The following is a 19673-nucleotide window of genomic DNA, read 5'->3' on the forward strand; positions in this document are numbered from 1 at the left end:
CCACCACGAACCCTTCGAACCGGAAGGAAGTGCCCGCAGGTACTGACAGTGACGTCAGTGTCCTCAGAACGTTGAGGGTGAGTTTTATTATATAGGATATATATACAGTGGGGGAAATAAGTATTTGATCCCTTGCTGATTTTGTAAGTTTGCCCACTGACAAAGACATGAGCAGCCCATAATTGAAGGGTAGGTTATTGGTAACAGTGAGAGATAGCACATCACAAATTAAATCCGGAAAATCACATTGTGGAAAGTATATGAATTTATTTGCATTCTGCAGAGGGAAATAAGTATTTAATCCCTCTGGCAAACAAGACCTAATACTTGGTGGCAAAACCCTTGTTGGCAAGCACAGCGGTCAGACGTCTTCTGTAGTTGATGATGAGGTTTGCACGCATGTCAGGAGGAATTTTGGTCCACTCCTCTTTGCAGATCATCTCTAAATCATTAAGAGTTCTGGGCTGTCGCTTGGCAACTCGCAGCTTCAGCTCCCTCCATAAGTTTTCAATGGGATTAAGGTCTGGTGACTGGCTAGGCCACTCCATGACCCTAATGTGCTTCTTCCTGAGCCACTCCTTTGTTGCCTTGGCTGTATGTTTTGGGTCATTGTCGTGCTGGAAGACCCAGCCACGACCCATTTTTAAGGCCCTGGCGGAGGGAAGGAGGTTGTCACTCAGAATTGTACGGTACATGGCCCCATCCATTCTCCCATTGATGCGGTGAAGTAGTCCTGTGCCCTTAGCAGAGAAACACCCCCAAAACATAACATTTCCACCTCCATGCTTGACAGTGGGGACGGTGTTCTTTGGGTCATAGGCAGCATTTCTCTTCCTCCAAACACGGCGAGTTGAGTTCATGCCAAAGAGCTCAATTTTTGTCTCATCTGACCACAGCACCTTCTCCCAATCACTCTCGGCATCATCCAGGTGTTCACTGGCAAACTTCAGACGGGCCGTCACATGTGCCTTCCGGAGCAGGGGGACCTTGCGGGCACTGCAGGATTGCAATCCGTTATGTCGTAATGTGTTACCAATGGTTTTCGTGGTGACAGTGGTCCCAGCTGCCTTGAGATCATTGACAAGTTCCCCCCTTGTAGTTGTAGGCTGATTTCTAACCTTCCTCATGATCAAGGATACCCCACGAGGTGAGATTTTGCGTGGAGCCCCAGATCTTTGTCGATTGACAGTCATTTTGTACTTCTTCCATTTTCTTACTATGGCACCAACAGTTGTCTCCTTCTCGCCCAGCGTCTTACTGATGGTTTTGTAGCCCATTCCAGCCTTGTGCAGGTGTATGATCTTGTCCCTGACATCCTTAGACAGCTCCTTGCTCTTGGCCATTTTGTAGAGGTTAGAGTCTGACTGATTCACTGAGTCTGTGGACAGGTGTCTTTCATACAGGTGACCATTGCCGACAGCTGTCTGTCATGCAGGTAACGAGTTGATTTGGAGCATCTACCTGGTCTGTAGGGGCCAGATCTCTTACTGGTTGGTGGGGGATCAAATACTTATTTCCCTCTGCAGAATGCAAATAAATTCATATACTTTCCACAATGTGATTTTCCGGATTTAATTTGTGATGTGCTATCTCTCACTGTTACCAATAACCTACCCTTCAATTATGGGCTGCTCATGTCTTTGTCAGTGGGCAAACTTACAAAATCAGCAAGGGATCAAATACTTATTTCCCCCACTGTATATATATATATTTAATATTAAAAACAACCGTTTTCTTCTTAAATCTAATGCCAACTTTATTATCTCAAAAAGTATTTTTATATATATATCACATACATCCAATAAAACAGATCACATACACTTTCAATCATTCTATCATTCAACCACTTCAATCTAAATATGATTTCCTAATAAATTCTTAAAACCATATTAAATCTTCACATATCAACTGGACATTCATATTTGACTATCTTGACATATCTTATCGTAAATAGTATCTGTTGTCCCATCAAACATATAAACGGCGAGTGACCGACTCACTCGCAAATGCGCAGTAGAGACTTCCCTCTCTGTCCCGCCCCCGCGTCAATACGTGATGACGAGGGCGGGACAGAGAGGGAAACTGCGCCGCCGAGGTTGATACCGCTCCCCCCCACCTGCCCACCCGAGGTCGCCGCTACCGTTACCCCCCCCCCCCCACACACACACACACCCCCAGCCCGGGCCCTCTCTCTCCGCTACTAAACTTACACATCCATATGCCGGAACGCAGCACGCACATCAGCTGAGCTGCCGTCGGCCTTCCTTCCCTGCCTTTGTCCCGCCCTCGCTGACGTTACGTCACAGGAGGGCGGGACACAGGCAGAGAAGGAAGGGCCGACGGCAGCTCAGCTGATGTGCGTGCTGCGTTCCGGCGAATGGATGTGTAAGTTTAGTAGCGGAGAGCGAGAGGGCCCGGGCCGGGTGGAGGGATGGCGGCAGTGGCGACTCCGGGGGGGGGGGAACGGTAGCGGTGGCGACCTCACGGGGGGGGGGGGGGGAAGGAAGGAAGGAAAACCCCAATACCAGCCCGTTTTTACGGGCTCAACGGCTAGTATAGTATTAAATCGTATAGATATTATCCATCGTTACTGATATTCCATCAGATGTCGTAGGAATTGTCTTTCTCTATACTTGGACATCAAAACGCTGTTTGTTTCGTCAAAACTTGTTATGAGCCCAGTGGAAATGTCCATAAAAGTTTCTTTTGCCTGGAATTCTTCCAGACTGTAGAATTAATTTTAATAGGAGGGCGAGGGAGGCAGGATTCGGTCAACTTTAAACTCTGGCCCCCCTCCCCTTCAGAGAGAAAGTCTCAGTGCAGGCCGTTGGCAGCCTATGAGCACCACTACCACTGCCCAGGTGATGATTTTAAGGCATGGACAAGGGGCCAGGTCTGACAGGGGGTGAATACACAGCACATTCACCTTAAATAAATATGCCACTGTTTCTCCGTGGGGGGGGGGGGGGGGGGGGGTAAGTGCCATCTCTGGAGACACCCGAAGGAGGTAGAAACAGTGGTGGCCTCAAAGTGAGGCCAGGTGGCCCAGAAAGTGGACATAGCAGTGGCAGCAGTATCAGAAGGCCGAGAACATGGTGCCAGCAGCGAATTAACCATGCCAAGGTTTGGCACAGCTTTTAAAATGGGAGGGTTAGAAGCTGGAGGGTTTGGGCCTGCTGCAGGAAGGGAGAAAGTGCTTGCTTGCATTGTTCTACAAGAAATTTGCAACCCTTCCTTCCCTCTAAATACTTCTGTCTAGAGATGCATCGGATCAGGAATTGGATTTTTCAGAGCTCATCTCCCAACTCCTGGGACAGGGAGTAACAGTTAGGAGGAGACTGACCCGCTGCTTCAATTACATGAAAAGCTTTCACTCACCCAGCAGGGTCAGGGCTTTGAGCGCTTCATATCTGACACTGGGTGCCTGGCTCACCTGCAGCTGTAAGGACAGAACAACAACAACAGGCCGGGTCAGATTCCAAGAAAGGAATCCCAAAAGAAAACCCAACCCCACCCCCAACATCCCCTTCCCTTAGGCATGTGCATGGAAAAATGGAAGTTTATTTTCAATGTATTTCAGGACTTTTTTTCTATTTTTTTTTTTTGTTACATTTGTACCCCGCGCTTTCCCACTCATGGCAGGCTCAATGCGGCTTACATGGGGCAATGGAAGGTTAAGTGACTTGCCCAGAGTCACAAGGAGCTGCCTGTGCCTGAGGTGGGAATTGAACTCAGTTCCTCAGGAGCAAAGTCCACCACCCTAACCACTAGGCCACTCCTCCACTGTTGCTACTATTTGAGATTCTACATGGAATGTTGCTATTCCACTAGCAACATTCCGTGTAGAAGTCGGCCCTTGCAGATCACCAATGTGGCCGCGCAGGCTTCTGCTTCTGTGAGTCTGACGTCCTGCACGTACGTGCAGGACGTCAGACTCACAGAAACAGAAGCCTGCGCAGCCTTCTACATGGAATGTTGCTAGTGGAATAGCAACCATCCTAACCACTAGGCCACTCCTCCGATTTGTTTCACTTTAGCACGTGCTAAACTAAAAAACATTTGTTTTATGTGTCATTTTGATTTGGAAAATGACACAAAACAAAGCATCTTTCAATGCTGTTTCCTTGTCATTTTAAAAGGATGCCGCATCAATACTTTTCAATGCTCTATGTAGCTGAAGCCTTCTGGTAATATTTTATTTCTCTCTGCTCTCCATTATTCTGTTAACTAAATGTACCACTAGGTTAATAATTCTCTTTCTGCTCCCAAAGCTAATTTTCTGAACAAATAAAATAAAATAAGTGTGCAATGGAGAAAAAGTAGTACGTTCAACCAGGTTCTTAGCTACCAAAAAAACCAGGAGGTTCCAGGCCAATTATAGAGTACATGCAGGTAGGCGTCAGGGCCTGGCCTTGGACATGTTCTTTCTGCTTTGTCTCACCTCCTCTGACCAGGGGCGTAGCTACAGGTGGGCCTGGATGGGCCCAGGCCCACCCAGTTTTGTCTCAGGCCCATCCTCACCTTCTCCCACCCCCACCGTAGCGCTGCCTCCTCTCCTGCACTTCACGGTCTCTGTCTCCCACCCTCACGGCAGCGCTTTCAATTTGCTATCAGCGCTGCCTGCCTGACAGCTGACAGACGCGGCGCGACGTCCTCCTGCTCCGGGGCCTTCCCTCTGCCGCGTTGATTCAACTTCCTGTTTACGCAGGGAGGATTGCTCGCGGCAGAGGGAAGGTCCCAGAGCAGGACGTCGTCGCGCCGCGTCTGTCAGCTGTCAGGCAGGCAGTGCCGATAGAGAGATGCCGCGGGGGTGGGAGACGGAGACCATGAAGTACAGAAGAGGAGGCAGCGCCACGGTGGGAGAAGGTGAGTGGAGGCAGCGCCGATAACTTTAAATGTGCTGGACAGACGCATGCGCATATGGGGGGGGGGGGGTTGTAGTGCCCACCCATCCAACCCGCTGATTGGAGGAGGGAAGGAAGAGAAATATTAAACCAGAAAGGGGTGCGGTGACAGCAGTGGGCAGGCAGCGGGGGAGTCAGCGGCAGGGAGGCAGAGGCGGAGATGGCAGCAGTGGGTAGGCAGGGGCACATTTTTTGCCCCAGGCCCAGCGGTGTCTCTTGGTGGCCCTGGTAGGTGGAAGCACTTACACCAGCCTCTGATCTGGCATAAGTGCTCGCACCTCAAGTTAGGTGCGTAAATGCAAACTTACGCTAGTATTCTAGAATGGCTGCTCCCTATGGAAATGCTGTTGCATAACTGATAATTAGCGTCCAAACATTTGCCTATCCTATATAATAATTTGCACCTCCAAAATTCCATGTCTGGTTGCCTGGGTTCGTAACATCTCCTGACGTCAGCCAGCCTCCAACGTTCCATTCCCTCTCACTGCCCCGCCCTCGCGTCAAGATGTAATTATGTCAGAGGGCGGAACTGTGAGAGGGAAGGGAACGCTGGAGGCGAGCTGACGTCAGGAGGGATGTTATGAACGGAACGGAAGCCAGCACCAGCAGCCAGAGAACATTCAGGTACAAATCGAGGGGAGAAGAGAATCGCGGGACATCGAGGAGAGGGAGGGCAGGGCAGAGGAGAATTGATGGACATGGATGAGATGGGAGGACAGTAGAGGAGAGAATCGCGAGACACGGATGGGAGGGAAGAGGAGAATCACTGGACATGGAGGGGAGGGGAGAGAAAAATTGCTGGACATGGAGGGGAGGGAAGAATTGCTGGACATGGAGGGGAGGGCAGGGGAGAGAGAAAAAAAAAAGCACATGACAGCCTTCCTAGGGCCCGTTCCAATGTTGAGGAAACAGGCATGGTTCCTCTAGTAATTCTATAAAAATAGTGTGTGCAAATTTGGGCATGTGCTCAATTAGTGCATGCAATTTCATTAAACAAGCTAATTAGCACCAATAACTGGCTTTTTAACAAGCAATTATTGGCACTAATTAGATTTAATTGGAATTTACGTGCATAAATTTAGGCGCAGGACCCATGCCTAAATTTTACGCTCAAGTATTTTTAAAAAAGGGGTGCACAATGGGGGGGGGGGGGGGGGGACATGGTGGAACGAGAGGATTCCTAGCATTTACACACACTATTATAGAATAAGAGGGGTTTTGAGCCTAATTTTGGCGCATACATTTGTTATCACGTTTCAGTTGGTGCCAATTCCCAGGCATAAGCGTTATTCTATATAAACCACGCCCAACTTTAAAGCGCTTTTTTCAGTGCCACATATAGAATTCATTCCTTGGCGCTTAACTTTAGGTGACCTTTCTTGAATTCACCCCACAGTGCTGGACAGGTCAGCAAGAATGTATCTCTAAAAATTCACAGACAAGGCACTTGTCCTCCACTAAACATAAAATGTCTTTGCATTTCAGGCTCTAACCATCTCCCTTGGATGGTAAAACTAATTATTCTCTTGGTTCTGAATTAGGAACAGTCTCTCTAGGATAAAACACTAAACAATTCCCTTGGGTGTTTCTACTAACCACAGCCCTGGGATGCTGACACTGAGTGTGCCCCAGGATATTAACAGCAGCCCAGTATATCAAAAGCCGTCACCGGACCCTTATTTTCCTGGGCTGCACTGTGACTTTTGAGAGAGGTCTCTTCTCCATACCCTCCTCATAGTCCCTCAGGATTATTTTTAATTCTTGCTCTGCAAAGATGTCTACAACGCAATAAATACTCAGCACAAGAAAGGGAGACTGGCTTACGATGAGGAGTTATTTATACCTACTGCCTGATGCAGCGCTGAAAGTACAAAGTCATTCCTGCAGCCGAGGTAACCCAGAGCCTAAGGAGACAACAGAAACACAGATGCTGAAACAGAAAAAGGTCCCATCCCTTCCATGACAGAGCAGGAAATATTTGGGGGGAGGGGGTCATTTTTGCCATGACTCTTAAACTGTACGGCGACCTACTTGTAAATAAGGAGGTGCACTGAAAGATAAAACTATGCACAATCCCCTGGACTCTATAGAGGTTGCCCAAAATTGGGCACACAAATTAGGGCGTGGATCCCAGATCTGCACGCAAACTAATTAATAAGCCATTATCAATCAATAATTGGTGTTAAATGGCAGTCATTTACGATTTACGTGCGGATCTGCCCTGCGCCCTGTTCTCTAACTTGTGTGCCTAAATTTTATGGCATGCAACTCCAAAGGGGGCATTCCTGGAAGTTAGGTGCAATGTTATAGAATCATTTATATGCCCAAACGCCATTAGTTGTGTGTCAGCATTTATATCAGGTTTCAGCAGGCGTAAGTGCTCACACCCAAAGTTAGGCACGAAATCCGCGCCAAGCTAGTATTCTGCAAAGGGTGCACTGCGCAAAATGCCTTTTCCAGAAAGCGTGGATCTTCCCGGAACCTAACTTTGGGTGCCATTTACTGAATACCCCTCTATGTGATTAGCCTGTAAGGGGGGTATAATTTGGGCTGAGTTGTGATGCACATTGTCAGGGGCATTTTCGAAAGAAAAGGGTGCCCATCTTCCGACACAAATCGAGAGATGGGCATCCTTCTCCCAGGGTCGCCCAAATCGGCATAATCGAAAGCCGATTTTGGGTGTCCTCGTCTGCTTTCCATCGCGGGGACGACCAAAGTTCACGAAGGCGTGTCGGAGGCATAGCGAAGGCGGGACTGGGGCGTGATTAAGAGATGGGCGTCCTCGGCCGATAATGGAAAAAAAGAAGGGCGTCCCTGATGAGCATTTGGTCAACTTTACTTGGTCCATTTTTTTTCATGACCAAGCTTCAAAAAGGAGCCCAAACTGACCAGATGACCACCGGAGGAAATCAGGGATGACTCCCCCCAGTGGTCACCAACCCCCTCCCACCCTAAAAAAAAAATTTTTTTTAATTTTTTGCCAGCCTCAAATGTCATACCCAGCTCCATGACAGCAGTATGTAGGTCCCTGGAGCAGTTTTAATGGGTACTGCAGTGCACTTCAGGCAGGCGGACCCAGGCCCATCCCCCCTACCTGTTACACTTGTGGTGGTAAATGTGAGCCCACCCAAAATCCACTGTACCCACATGTAGGTGCCCCCCTTCACTCCTCAGGGCTATAGTAGTGGTGTACAGTTGTGGGGAGTGGGTTTTGGGGGGGGGTTGGGGGCTCAGCACTGAAGGTAAGGGAGCTATGCACCTGGGAGCAATTTGTGAAGTCCACTGCAGTGCCCCCTAGGGTGCCTGGTTGGTGTCCTGGCATTTGAGGGGGACCAATGCACTACGAATGCTGGCTCCTCCCACGACCAAATGGTTTGGATTTGGTTATTTCTGAGATGGATGTCCTCGGTTTCCATTATCGCTCAAAACCGGGGACGACCATCTCTAAGGTCGACCTAAATGTTGAAATTTGGGCATCCCTGACCGTATTATGGAAGCGAAAGATGGACGCCCATCTTGTTTCGATAATACAGGTTTCCCCGTCCCTTTGCGGGGCTGTCCTGCGAGGACGCCCACATGAAAACTTGGACGCCCCATTCGATTATGCCCCTCTATGTGTTTCATAATATATGCAAAGGGTGCACGCACACGCACTTGCTGGAACAGGTGCAAGAGTATTAGTTGTGGGAATCTACTTTGTAGAGGCAAATAGGGGTCTTTTTTACCAAGCTGTAGGAAAAAGGACCCTGCGGTAGCGTTTAATTACATGCTGAGTGAAGAAAAATTTTCTCCGATTCGTTTTAAATTTACTACATTGTAGCTTCATCGCATGCCCCCTAGTCCTAGTATTTTTGTAAAGCGTAAACAGACACTTCACATCTACTCGTTCAACTCCACTCATTATTTTATAGACCTCTATCATATCTCCCCTCAGCCGCCTTTTCTCCAAGCTGAAGAGCCCTAGCCGCTTTAGTCTTTCCTCATAGGGAAGTCGTCCCATCCCCTTTATCATTTTCGTCGCCCTTCTCTGCACCTTTTCTAATTCCACTATATCTTGAATTCAAAATTTAAATCACACTAAGGTTTTCAATTTTTTTTTATTATTATTAGTGGGCCATCATACAAAAAAATCTGTTGGAGGTTTGACTACTTGGTCCAGGTAGAGTAAATTGTAATCATTGGTCCATCTTGAAATCTTACATTTCATTCAAAATTGTGTGTTCAGACAGCCAGTGTTTCAAACTACATAAATCCAAAAATAAATTTTAAAAGAAAGCAGCACTTAGCTTCTAAATGAAGTAAGCCAAGCAGTCACGGGCAGAAAAATTATATTAACGGACAGAAGTGTCCTGCCCTACTGCTGAACCCAGCTTGAAATGCGATCGTGTTAGTGTTATGATTTAAGGGAATTACTTCATTCGGAAGCTAAGTACTGCTTCTTTTAAAACGTATTTTTGAAATTATATAGCTCAAAACAATGGCCATCTGAGAACATAATTCTGAATGGAAAATAAGATAAGGGTTAAAATTTCAAGATGGACCGATGATTACAATGTATTCTAAAGGTGGAGGACCAAGTAGTCGAATCGCCAACAAATTTTATGAATGATGGTCACTAATAATAAAAATAAATACTATTTTTGAAAGCATTTATAAAACAGACACTCTTTTGAAGGTCTTTAGGTGACCTTTTATGAAATTCTTCTCCCCACCCACCCCCAACTTTAGGGGGCAATTATCAAGAGCCATTTACTCAAGTAAATGGCTTTTTATCCAGGGAAAAGGGCTTTATGAAAACTGCCAATCACATAGCGGGTAGAAGTTTACAGTGTGATCCACAACCCACACACCTTTACCCACGTTTTCAGGGACCATGTTCTGGGGCTAAAAAAAAACCTGCAGAAAAAGCAGGTGCAAATCCCTGCAGGAACTTCATCCTTAGGCATTTTTCAAAAAGAAAAGCATGCTTGCACTTTCACTTTCAGAACTGGCACTAAATCCCCCCCCCCCCCCCCCCCCCGTGCTCTGCTCTGAGATTGTTCCATTAATATCCCAACTCTGTGTCACTAGGCAGGAGCCTTGTCACAGTCTACTGTTGGCCTCCCTAGCAGGGGCGTAGCCAGACACCCAATTTGAGTGGGCCTGAGCCCAAGATGGGTGGGCAGAAGAACTCTGCCTTGTCCCACAAGTGATTTGGTCTCTCTCTCTCTCTCTCTCTCACCTGCATGCCATATGGTCTTTCAAACATTCCCCCCCCCCCCCCCCTCCTCCCCTGCATAACTTTTAAATAGCAGATTTTCACTGGCAGCGAGTAGTAACTATTACACACTGCTCATGTTGGCCCCACAGCCTTCCCTCTGATGCAACTTCCTGTTTCCTCATAAGCAGGAATACATCAGAGGGTAGGCTGTAGCACCAGTGCGAGCAGTATGTATCAGTTGCTGCTCGCTGCAGGCGAAGATCTGCTATTTACTGTATGCAGGAGGGACAGTTGTTGGGAGTTTTCGGCTGGTGGGGCTTGGGGATCCCTGCCAGCCACATCATAGGTGTACTGCTATTGGGTGGGCCTGAGCCCACCCGAGCCCACCCTTGGCTACGCCACTGCTCCCTAGGGTCAGACTCAGGAATCCCCAGTAAGAGGCATAGATCATGTGCACGGTCATTTTTCAGTTTTCCACCTTCTTCCATTACCGTCTTCACACTCACTCTCTCCCCAATCCTGTCATCCCATCCCCATTCCTGTTACACTCTCATACTGATGTGCTGAATTAGCAATGAATTCAAATTTCAATAATCATAATGGTTACTAAAGGGTTTGGAAGTAAATACATTTGGGGATGAGAATAATAGCTTCTGATGTAGGTGTCACCTTTGCTCAGTCAGCTGAGCGGTATCTACAATATCTCCCCATCCCTGTTCTGCCCAGCCTTCTTTATCTCAGTCAGTGGCGTAGCCACAGGTGGGCCGGGGCCCATCCACTTAGGGCTCAGGCCCACCCAACAGCAGCACATATTTAGTGCTAGCTAGTGGGGATCCCAAGCTCCGCCAGCTGAAGACCTCCCCCTGATGGTGCTGAAAACACTGCTTTCCACTTCAGCAGTCTAAGCTTCCTAAGCTGCTGATACTGGCCTCATCGCATTTGGGGGGGGGGGGGGGGGAGGAGAACACTTGGTGCCCACCCACTTCTTGACTAGGCCCACCCAAAATCTGCTGTCTGGCTATGTCCCTGATCTCAGTCCCACCCCTCCTGATGGTCCTTCCACCCCCAGCCCCTGCTGTACCCTTCCCCAGAATCCGTATCCATCTTTCAGCCAATCCCATCTCTCCTCTTTTCACAGACCACATTAGATCCCACCCATTTTCCAGCAGTATTGCCAGTCTTCCGTGTTCCTGCCAAAGGCGTCTCTCCCAGTCTCCAGCCCTCGCACAATTTCTGCCTTCAGATTTACCTGCTGCTACCCGCCTATCACCACACCTGCTTTCCCAGCTGAAGGATCAAAGATACTGGAACCCTGAGCTTTACCTTAGCAGCATCTGCCTGGTCCTGCTCCCTTGGGGCCATTGTTAAAAGTCGTGAGAGTTCCTGCAATCACACAAGAAAATTCATTCCTTACAATGGGAGAGAAAAGGGAGAGTGTCAGACCTTTAATCACACCGAGAGCCTCCATCTACAACTGGTAACTCATACACCTCAGTATCATCTCTGCTTTGAGAGCTCTCCAGTAGTAAGTAAACTTGGTCCAAGGTATTCAAGAACATAAAACAGAGCAGGAGTCTGGAACAGGATTTTATTTTAGTATTCAGTGCTTTTCATATCACTACTTGAGATAGGAAGTGAGAAGCATCTCTTCAGCAGTGGTGTAGCTACAAGTTGGCCAGGGTGGGCAAAGACCCACCTATTCTTGGATCAGGCCCACTGAGCGGTGGTGCCTGACTCCCCCTCTCTTCCTCTCCTCCAGTGGCCCGGCACCTGCCCCCTCTCTGAATCCCTGTTCCGCCACAGTGTACCTCAGAGGCGTCCCAGCTGCCGCAGCCATTCACCTTTGCTACCCGTGCCGGCCTCTGCAGACTTCCTTTGCAGCGTCCCACCAGTGAGGAAACAGGAAGTAACATTAGCGAGAGCAGGACATGGCAGAGAGAAGGCCGACGCAAGCAGCAAAAATGAATGGCTGTGGCACCAAGATGCCTCTGAGGTACACTGGGGAGGAATGGGGGGATTCAGAGAGGGTGCAAATGTACAGCTGCCAATGGGGCCAGTTTTTCAGTGGGAGATTTACAGCACGCCCCCCAGTCTGACCACAGCTCCACCCCTGAAACACCTTCCTGATGCAGCCCGCAGCACCAGCAGGAGACGCCTTAATAAAACATCACTGCCTGCTGCCATGGGAGTGGTCCCACAGCAGCAATAGATGACATTTTATTAAGGCATCTGCTGCTGCTACTGGAATGGAAAAGCTGCTCACCAGGAGATGACCCGCACTTGGCAGGTCTGCAGATGCCAGTCTTTGGGGATGAGGAGGTTAGGAAGGGCAGAGGAAAGGCTGAGTGAAAGGGGGGCAGGTTGGAAGGGCCCACCCAAGTTAACTGAGCCCACTCAGCAAGGTTGCCAGATTGAAAAAAGTTTCCCCGCCCAAAACCAGCCCCAAACCCACCCAAAGTCAAACCCCTACCTCCGACATCATCAACCCCGCCTCCGACATTGGCTCCTACGTCATTAACCCCGCCCCGACGTCACCTCTGATGTCATTAACCCTGCCCCCAATGTCATTAACCCCGCCTCCGCGGGACTTCAAATTGGACCAATAGAAGCCCCGGAAAAGCGCCCAAAGCCACACCATGGCTGCGAAAAAGCCGCCCAATTTCCCGCAGCCCGCAGCCATCAAAATTTTCCCACAGCCAGTCGCGGAAAGCCGCCCAATTGGGCGGGAAAACCGTCCACCTGGCAACCTTGCCACTCAGAAAGATCAATGAAAACAATTAAACAAAAAGCAACTACCATACAATACTGTATGACAACCCCTAGAACAGTGCCATCTGGTGAGCTTACAGTAAATTGCAGTCTTCAGTAGGCTTTAACTTACAGCTGTTGAATAAATCTCAACATATTTAAGACACCTCTTATGTCAAGAAAATTTGACAAATGGCATTTTTCATCTGACCGTGTTTATTTCTACACCACTCACCTTTAACCTTTGCCACTTCGGTGGGTCTTTCTCACGGTCTATGATTTTGTTTTGCTGATCGCAAGCAAACAAGTACCGGTGGAGCAGTGGGGAATACTGAACCAACCTAGACAAGGAATAAAAGGAAGACTGTAAAATATCCACCGCCTCTTTTCAGTAAACACAACTTAGGGCTAGATTGAAAACTCTAGGCCTGATCTTCAAGGCCCTTAAAGGAAACGGGCACCTCACTGCTGTCAGGAGCGTGACTGACCAGTATTTTATAACCTTAGCATGTAAATGCTGGGCCCAGCCCTGACCCACCGTTGCCCCTTCCATGTTCACACCTCCCTAGCAGTTCTGCACTAAAAAAAAAATTATGCACTGAAGTTATGGAATACCCACTAAGTGCAGTTTTAAGTGTAATTCCAAATGAGTGCAATTCAAGTTCCTGAATGGGGAAATTGGAAATACAACTTCCTACCTGCAGTGGGGCAAACCCAGGACTGGATCAACCTGTTCAGTTGACCTGGGTTGAGGAGACAGTCTCCTTGGCCACATGCAGTGGTAATGTTCTTAAAAAAGAAACACCCCCCCCTCCCTAACCCCCCCCCCCAACAAAAAGTAACAGCAGCAACTTGAAACTTGCCACTTTATGTCCTGGATTGGCCACTGCTGGGCTAGATGGACCTTTGGTCTGACCCAGTATGGCAATTCTTATGTCCTTAGAATTGGGAAACCAAAAATCAAAATGTTTTCGGGTTGGTGATCAGGTGAAATCTGGCAGAAAATTGCCACTGGCCATACGTATTTGCTTTGCTTCCCTTAGCAAGGTGTGGTGTAGAGAGCTGTACGGGAACGGGGTTTGCGGGAATCCCGCGGAACCCGCGAGATTCCCGCAGGGACGGAAGCAGTTCTGCGGGGTTCCCGTGGGGACGGAAGCAGTTCTGCAGGGTGCCCGCAGGGACGGAAGCAGGTCCTGCAGGGTTCCCGCGGGGATGGAAGCAGTTCTGCGGGGTTCCTGTGGAAGTGTAAGCTGCACTGCATCAGCGTCTCATCTACCGAGTACCTTGAGTGCTGTCTCCTCCTCCTCCTCTTCCTCCTTGCTTTTAACAGCACAAATGTGGAAAGTCTTCCGTTAAGGAGGTGGTAGAGACACAAATGATGATGGAATTCAAAAAGACTTGGGATGAACACAGAGGATCTCTAATTAGAAAATGGAAGTTATAAAAATCCTAACCTTAAATGGCTGTATGTGTGTGGATGTGTCAAGTGACGCTTAGATGGCGACTCTGGCTGTGATTAACTAGGGCCGATACCGGGCAGACTTGTATGGTCTGTGTCTAATATATGGCAGTCTGGTTTAGGATGGGCTAGAAAGGGCTTAGACAGCAACTTCAGTAGCTGGAACATAAGGACAGTGCTGGACAGATTTTTGCGGTCTGTATCCCACAAATGAGAAGACAAATAGACTGGAGTGCGCTTCAACGACAACTCCAGCAGTTGGAACGTAAGTATAGGGCCAGATAGACTTCTGTGGTCTATGTTCCAGAAACATGAAAGAAAGTATATAATATCACACTCGTTGATTTAATCATGAATTGATAATGAGTGTGACTATTGGGCAGACTGGATGGACCGTTCAGGTCTTTATATGCTGTCACTTACTATGTTACAATTAATCCTCTTTGCTCCCGGGCTGATGCGCAGACCTCAGCTCTGACACAGGCAAGAGCATCGGATGTCACCTGACCTACTGGCGCGTGCATGTGGTGACCTCTCAGCACACAGTGCCAGAAATCAGAGACAAATCTTACATGTGCACACCAGAGTGTTCTAAGTTTCAGCTTCCATTCCTTCCTTGCCTACAGTGATGTGGCTCAAATCCAGAGAGAGACTGAGGGAGCTGACCAGAATTTTCTTTTATGTGCCATTAAATTTTTGCGGGGATGGGCGGGGATGGCTGAGATTCTAGCAGGGACGGGCGGGGATGGGTAAGATTTCTGTCCCCATGCAACTCTCTAGTGTGGTGTCAGGCCAGGTGAGTTTGTTTGTTGGTTTATTTATTTATTTAAATTTATTTACTGTCTTTTTTTTAAAAAAGAAATTCACCCAAAGCAGTGCATAGCAAAAACAAGTCAAACATAGGCAGTTTACAATTTCTACATACAGAATAAAAACAGAACAGTAACAGTACTTGCTCTTCCAGCAAAACAAACAGAAATCACAGATAGGAAACATCCCTAAGCCTCCAGATCAATACCAAAGTTACACCTCTCAGGCTCCGCCCACGTGAACATCCCCTTCCATTTACACGCTATCCGCCAGATTCTATATAGCGTGCCTAGCGTTCCGCACTGAAGTCTAAGTGTATTCCATAGCAGCGTAACTTAATTGGCTTAATAAGCTAAGCAGCGTTAATAATGGCACCTAACAAGCAATAACATGCACTAATTGGCAATAATTAGAATTTACGCGCACAACTCACTAAGCATATTCTGCAGTGAACTGTGCCTAAATTCTAATGTGCACAGTTCAAAAGGGGCGTGGTCACGGGTGGGGAAACGGGAGTTTTGTGGGCGTTCCTAAATTTACACCCGTAGTTATAGAATACGGCCCAGTGTACGTAAATCTACATGCAGGGATTTACGCCTTATTTTCTTTGGTGTAAATGGAGGCGCGTAGTTTTAGGCACTGAGATATAACTAAGTATATTCTTTGTACCGTGCCTAAATCTAGGCGCTGCTTATAGAATACACTTAGGTGGCAATGTTTACTGTGCGGATTTTATAGGTGCCTTATATAGAATCTGGCCATATGCCACTTACGCGTGTCCAAACAGAATAGTGCTTAATCACTTTGCTGTCACTTACACACTAGTCCATAAAATTATTCATGGTGAAGCCCCAGCCTACATGTCTGACTTAATAGACCTACCACCTAGAAACGCTAAAAGATCATCCCGAACTTTCCTGAACCTCCACTTCCCAAATTGCAAAGGCATAAAATACAAAGTGATGCACGCATCAACCTTTTCTTATATGAGCACGCAATTTTGGAATAATCTTCCACGTAACCTGAAGACGACCAACGAGCTGACCGACTTCCGCAAACTATTGAAGACTCATCTCTTCGAAAATATCTATCGAAAAGATCAAAACACATGAAATCTACGCACACTGTTAGTAATACATCAACACATTCTCATCTGTACTCTCATTTTAACATACTTAAACCTTAATCTACAGGTAAAATGCTATACCCGAAAGTTTTTCGCGCTATTGTTCTATAGTCCTATCAGTATCCGTTGTTCTTCCTTTGTTCCACTGTTTTGTTCCATTGTACTATTCTCTTAACGATACGTAGACTCTGTCTTAAACTCAATGCATAACAATGTAACCACAATCGAGCTGTAACAAATTGTACTTCCATTAATACAATCAAACATATAAATGGCAAGAGGCGTACTCACTCGCAAATGCGCAGTAGAGACCCTCTCTGTCCTGCCCCCGCGTCAATACGTGATGACAGGGGCGTGACAGAGAGGGAACCTGCGCACCTGCGAGTGAGGGAACCACCGTCGCCACCGCTCCCCCCCCAAGGGTTGCCGCTACCGCTCCCCCCACCCACCTGGAGTCGCCGCTGCCGCCACCCACCCTCCACCCTGCCCGGGTTCCTGGCTTCACTATTCAAACCGCCGGAACGCAGCACACAGCTCATCTGAGCTGCTGTTGGCCTTCCTTACCTGCCTGTGTCCCGCCCTCGCCGACGTTACATCACATGAGGGCGGAACACACGCAGAGAAGAAGGAAGGCCAACGGCAGCTCAGATGAGCTGTGTGCTGCGTTCCGGCGGTTTGAATAGTGAAGCCAGATACCCGGTCTGGGTGGAGGGGTGGCGGAGGGGACTCTGGGGGGGCGGCGGCGCCGACCCCGGGGGGGGGGGGGAAGAGGGGCGGCAGCGGCCTATCCGGGGGGGGCCTTTCAAACCCCCCCTTCCTTTACTAGCCCGTTTTTACGGGCTCAACGGCTAGTGTATTGTAAGCCACACTGAGCCCGCAAATAGGTGGGAAAATGTGGGATACAAGTGCAATAAAATAAAATAAACAAATAGCGTATATATTGATAGATTGACAATACAGAAAAGAGACAAGATTATCAACTTGTGATTGTTATATTAACTAACGTAAATGAATTCTGGAATGAATTGGTGAAGAAATTAGTTTTTAGCAATTGTCGGAATTGTAAGTAGTTAGGATGAAATTTAACAAATTTTGGGAGAGAGTTCCAATATTGGTGAAATCAGCAGAACGTACCAATTTATATACCATGTTTTTAAAATTTGGTGGACAAAGTATGAATGTGTCCCTGGCTCCAAGGAAGACTATCCTGCTCATTTTCAAAAGTGATCACCGGCCATCTTCCGACATAAATCGGGAGATGGCCGGCGATCTCGGAAAAGCGACGAAATCGGTATAATCGAAAGCTGCTTTTTTGACAGCATCGCCGCTTTCCCGTTGCCTCGCTGGTGAAAGTTCAAAGGGGCGTGTCGCTGGCGAAGTGAAGGCGGGAGATGGGCGGGCATGGGCGTGGCTACCAGATGGCCGGCTTTCGCGGATAATAGAAAAAAAAACGGCGTTAAGCAGCATTTCGCCAGCTTTACTTGGTCCTTTTATTTTCTCGACCAAGCCTCAAAAAGGTGGCCCAACTGACCAGATGACCACTGGAGGGAATGGGGGATGACCTCCCCGTAGTCCCCCAGTGGTCACCAACCCCCTCCCACATGAAAAAAAATAAAAATAAAGCACTTTTTTGCCAGCCTGAATGCCAGCCTCAAATGTCATACCCAGGTCCCTGACAGCAGTATGCAAGTCCCTAGAGCAGTTTTTAATGGGTGCAGTGCACTTCAGGCAGGCAGACCCAGGCCCATCCCCCCTCTACCTGTTACACTTGTGGTGCTAAGTGTTGAGCCCTCCAAACCCCCCAACACCCACTGTACCCACATGTAAGTGCCCCCCTTCACCCATAAGGGCTATGGTAATGGAGTAGAGGTGTGGGGAGTGGGTTTGGGAGGGGGGGGGGATTTGGGGGCTCAGCACACAAGGTAAGGGAGCTATGCACCTGGGAGCTTTTTTTGTATTTTTTAAACATTTTTGGAAGTGCCCCCTAGGGTGCCCTGGCATGTGAGGGGGACCAGTGCATTAGAAATGCTGGCTCCTCCCACGACCAAATGCCTTGGATTTCGCCGGGTTTGAGATGGCCGGCATTTTTTTCCATTATCGCTGAAAAAACAAAACCGGCCATCTCAGACCCAGCGAACTCTGGCATTTGGCCGGGCTAAACCGTATTATCGAAAAAAAAGATGGCCGTCCATCTTTTTCGATAATACGGTTCCGGCCAGCTGTTGCGCCGCCGCCAAAATAGATCGCCGGCGACATTTGATTATGCCCCTCTATGTGAAGATATTTCTATTAAATGGTTCATATAATCTGGAGCCAGTCCATGTAATATCTGGAATATAAAGGTACATAGCTTGAACAAGATCCTGGCTTTAATGGGGAGCCAATTAATGTAATCTAATTAATAAAAGCAGTGGCTCACTCAAAACGGGGAACTTTAAAAATAAATCAAGCATCTGTGTTTTGGAGTCTTTTTAAAACCCATTCTGCATTTGTATGAAAGGAAGAAGTGCTTTTATAACAGACTGTGGCGAGGATCTGCCAACCTGAGCTTCTGCTGCTCGATCTCCTTTGTCTGCTTCAGTCTGCGAAAGGTGCCAGGGTTCTGGTTGAGCAGAGTCGGCTGAACAACGATCCTGGGCTGAGTGAATTCTACAGTGGTTCGCCGCCACACAGATGGATCTGCTGGGAAAACCTGCCGTGGATTCTGAGTGAGAAACGTCAAGAGCACAGAAGGGTAAAGCTGTAGAGAATGTGGACGGCAACGGACTGTGCAGGGCAATAGGGGAACACATGAGAAAAACAAACATACGCTTTTGTTGCAGGTTCTTCTCTCCTCTCTCTCTCTCTCTCACTCCACACCCACATTACACACACCCAGTGGCGTAGCAAGGGGGGGGCAGGAGGGGTGGTCCGCCCCGGGTGTCAGCTCAGGGGGGGGTGCTCCCTGCCAGCTCCCCCCCCCCCTCGGTGCATTGACACCCCCCGACCAGCTCCCGCACCCTACCTTTAAAAAGAATATCGGAATCCGAGGCGAGGCGCAGCGCCTCGTGCCTGCCCTGCACATAAAGAAATGTGGACCGTCGGGCCTTCCCTCGCTCTGTCCTGCCCTCCGCTGACACAACTTCCTATTTCCGCAAGGGCGGGACAGACAGAGTGAGAGAAGGCCCGACGGTCCACATTTCTTTTACGTGCAGGGCAGGCGCGAGGCGCTGCGCCTCGCCTCGGATTCCGACATTCTTTTTAAAGGTAGGGTGCGGGAGCTGGTCGGGGGGAGGGGGGTGTCGATGCGCCGAGGGGGGGATGTCATCGTGCTGCACCCGGGGGGGGGGGTGCAACGGCAAACCGCCCCGCCCCGGGTGGCAGCCCCCCCTGCTACGCCACTGCACACACCTTTTACCTCACAACACATGAACCAGTGACAACTAC

At 48.5% G+C, this 19673-nt stretch overlaps 1 protein-coding gene across 1 annotated transcript in view; it reads right to left on the reverse strand.

Moving 5' to 3' along the window:
* The window catches only part of HEATR9 (HEAT repeat containing 9), a 74419-nt gene that overhangs the window by 31582 nt on the left and 23164 nt on the right, over positions 1 to 19673 (reverse strand). The window contains exons 5-9 of the mRNA XM_030206635.1: positions 18791 to 18951; positions 13088 to 13193; positions 11428 to 11487; positions 6752 to 6808; positions 3379 to 3439 (exon numbers count right to left, since the gene is read on the reverse strand). Of these exons, the coding sequence (XP_030062495.1) occupies positions 3379 to 3439; positions 6752 to 6808; positions 11428 to 11487; positions 13088 to 13193; positions 18791 to 18951 (445 nt within the window). The remainder of the gene's footprint in view (positions 1 to 3378; positions 3440 to 6751; positions 6809 to 11427; positions 11488 to 13087; positions 13194 to 18790; positions 18952 to 19673) is intronic.

This window comes from Microcaecilia unicolor, chromosome 6 (assembly GCF_901765095.1).
Source record: "Microcaecilia unicolor chromosome 6, aMicUni1.1, whole genome shotgun sequence".
Classification (NCBI taxonomy): Eukaryota; Metazoa; Chordata; class Amphibia; order Gymnophiona; family Siphonopidae; genus Microcaecilia; species Microcaecilia unicolor.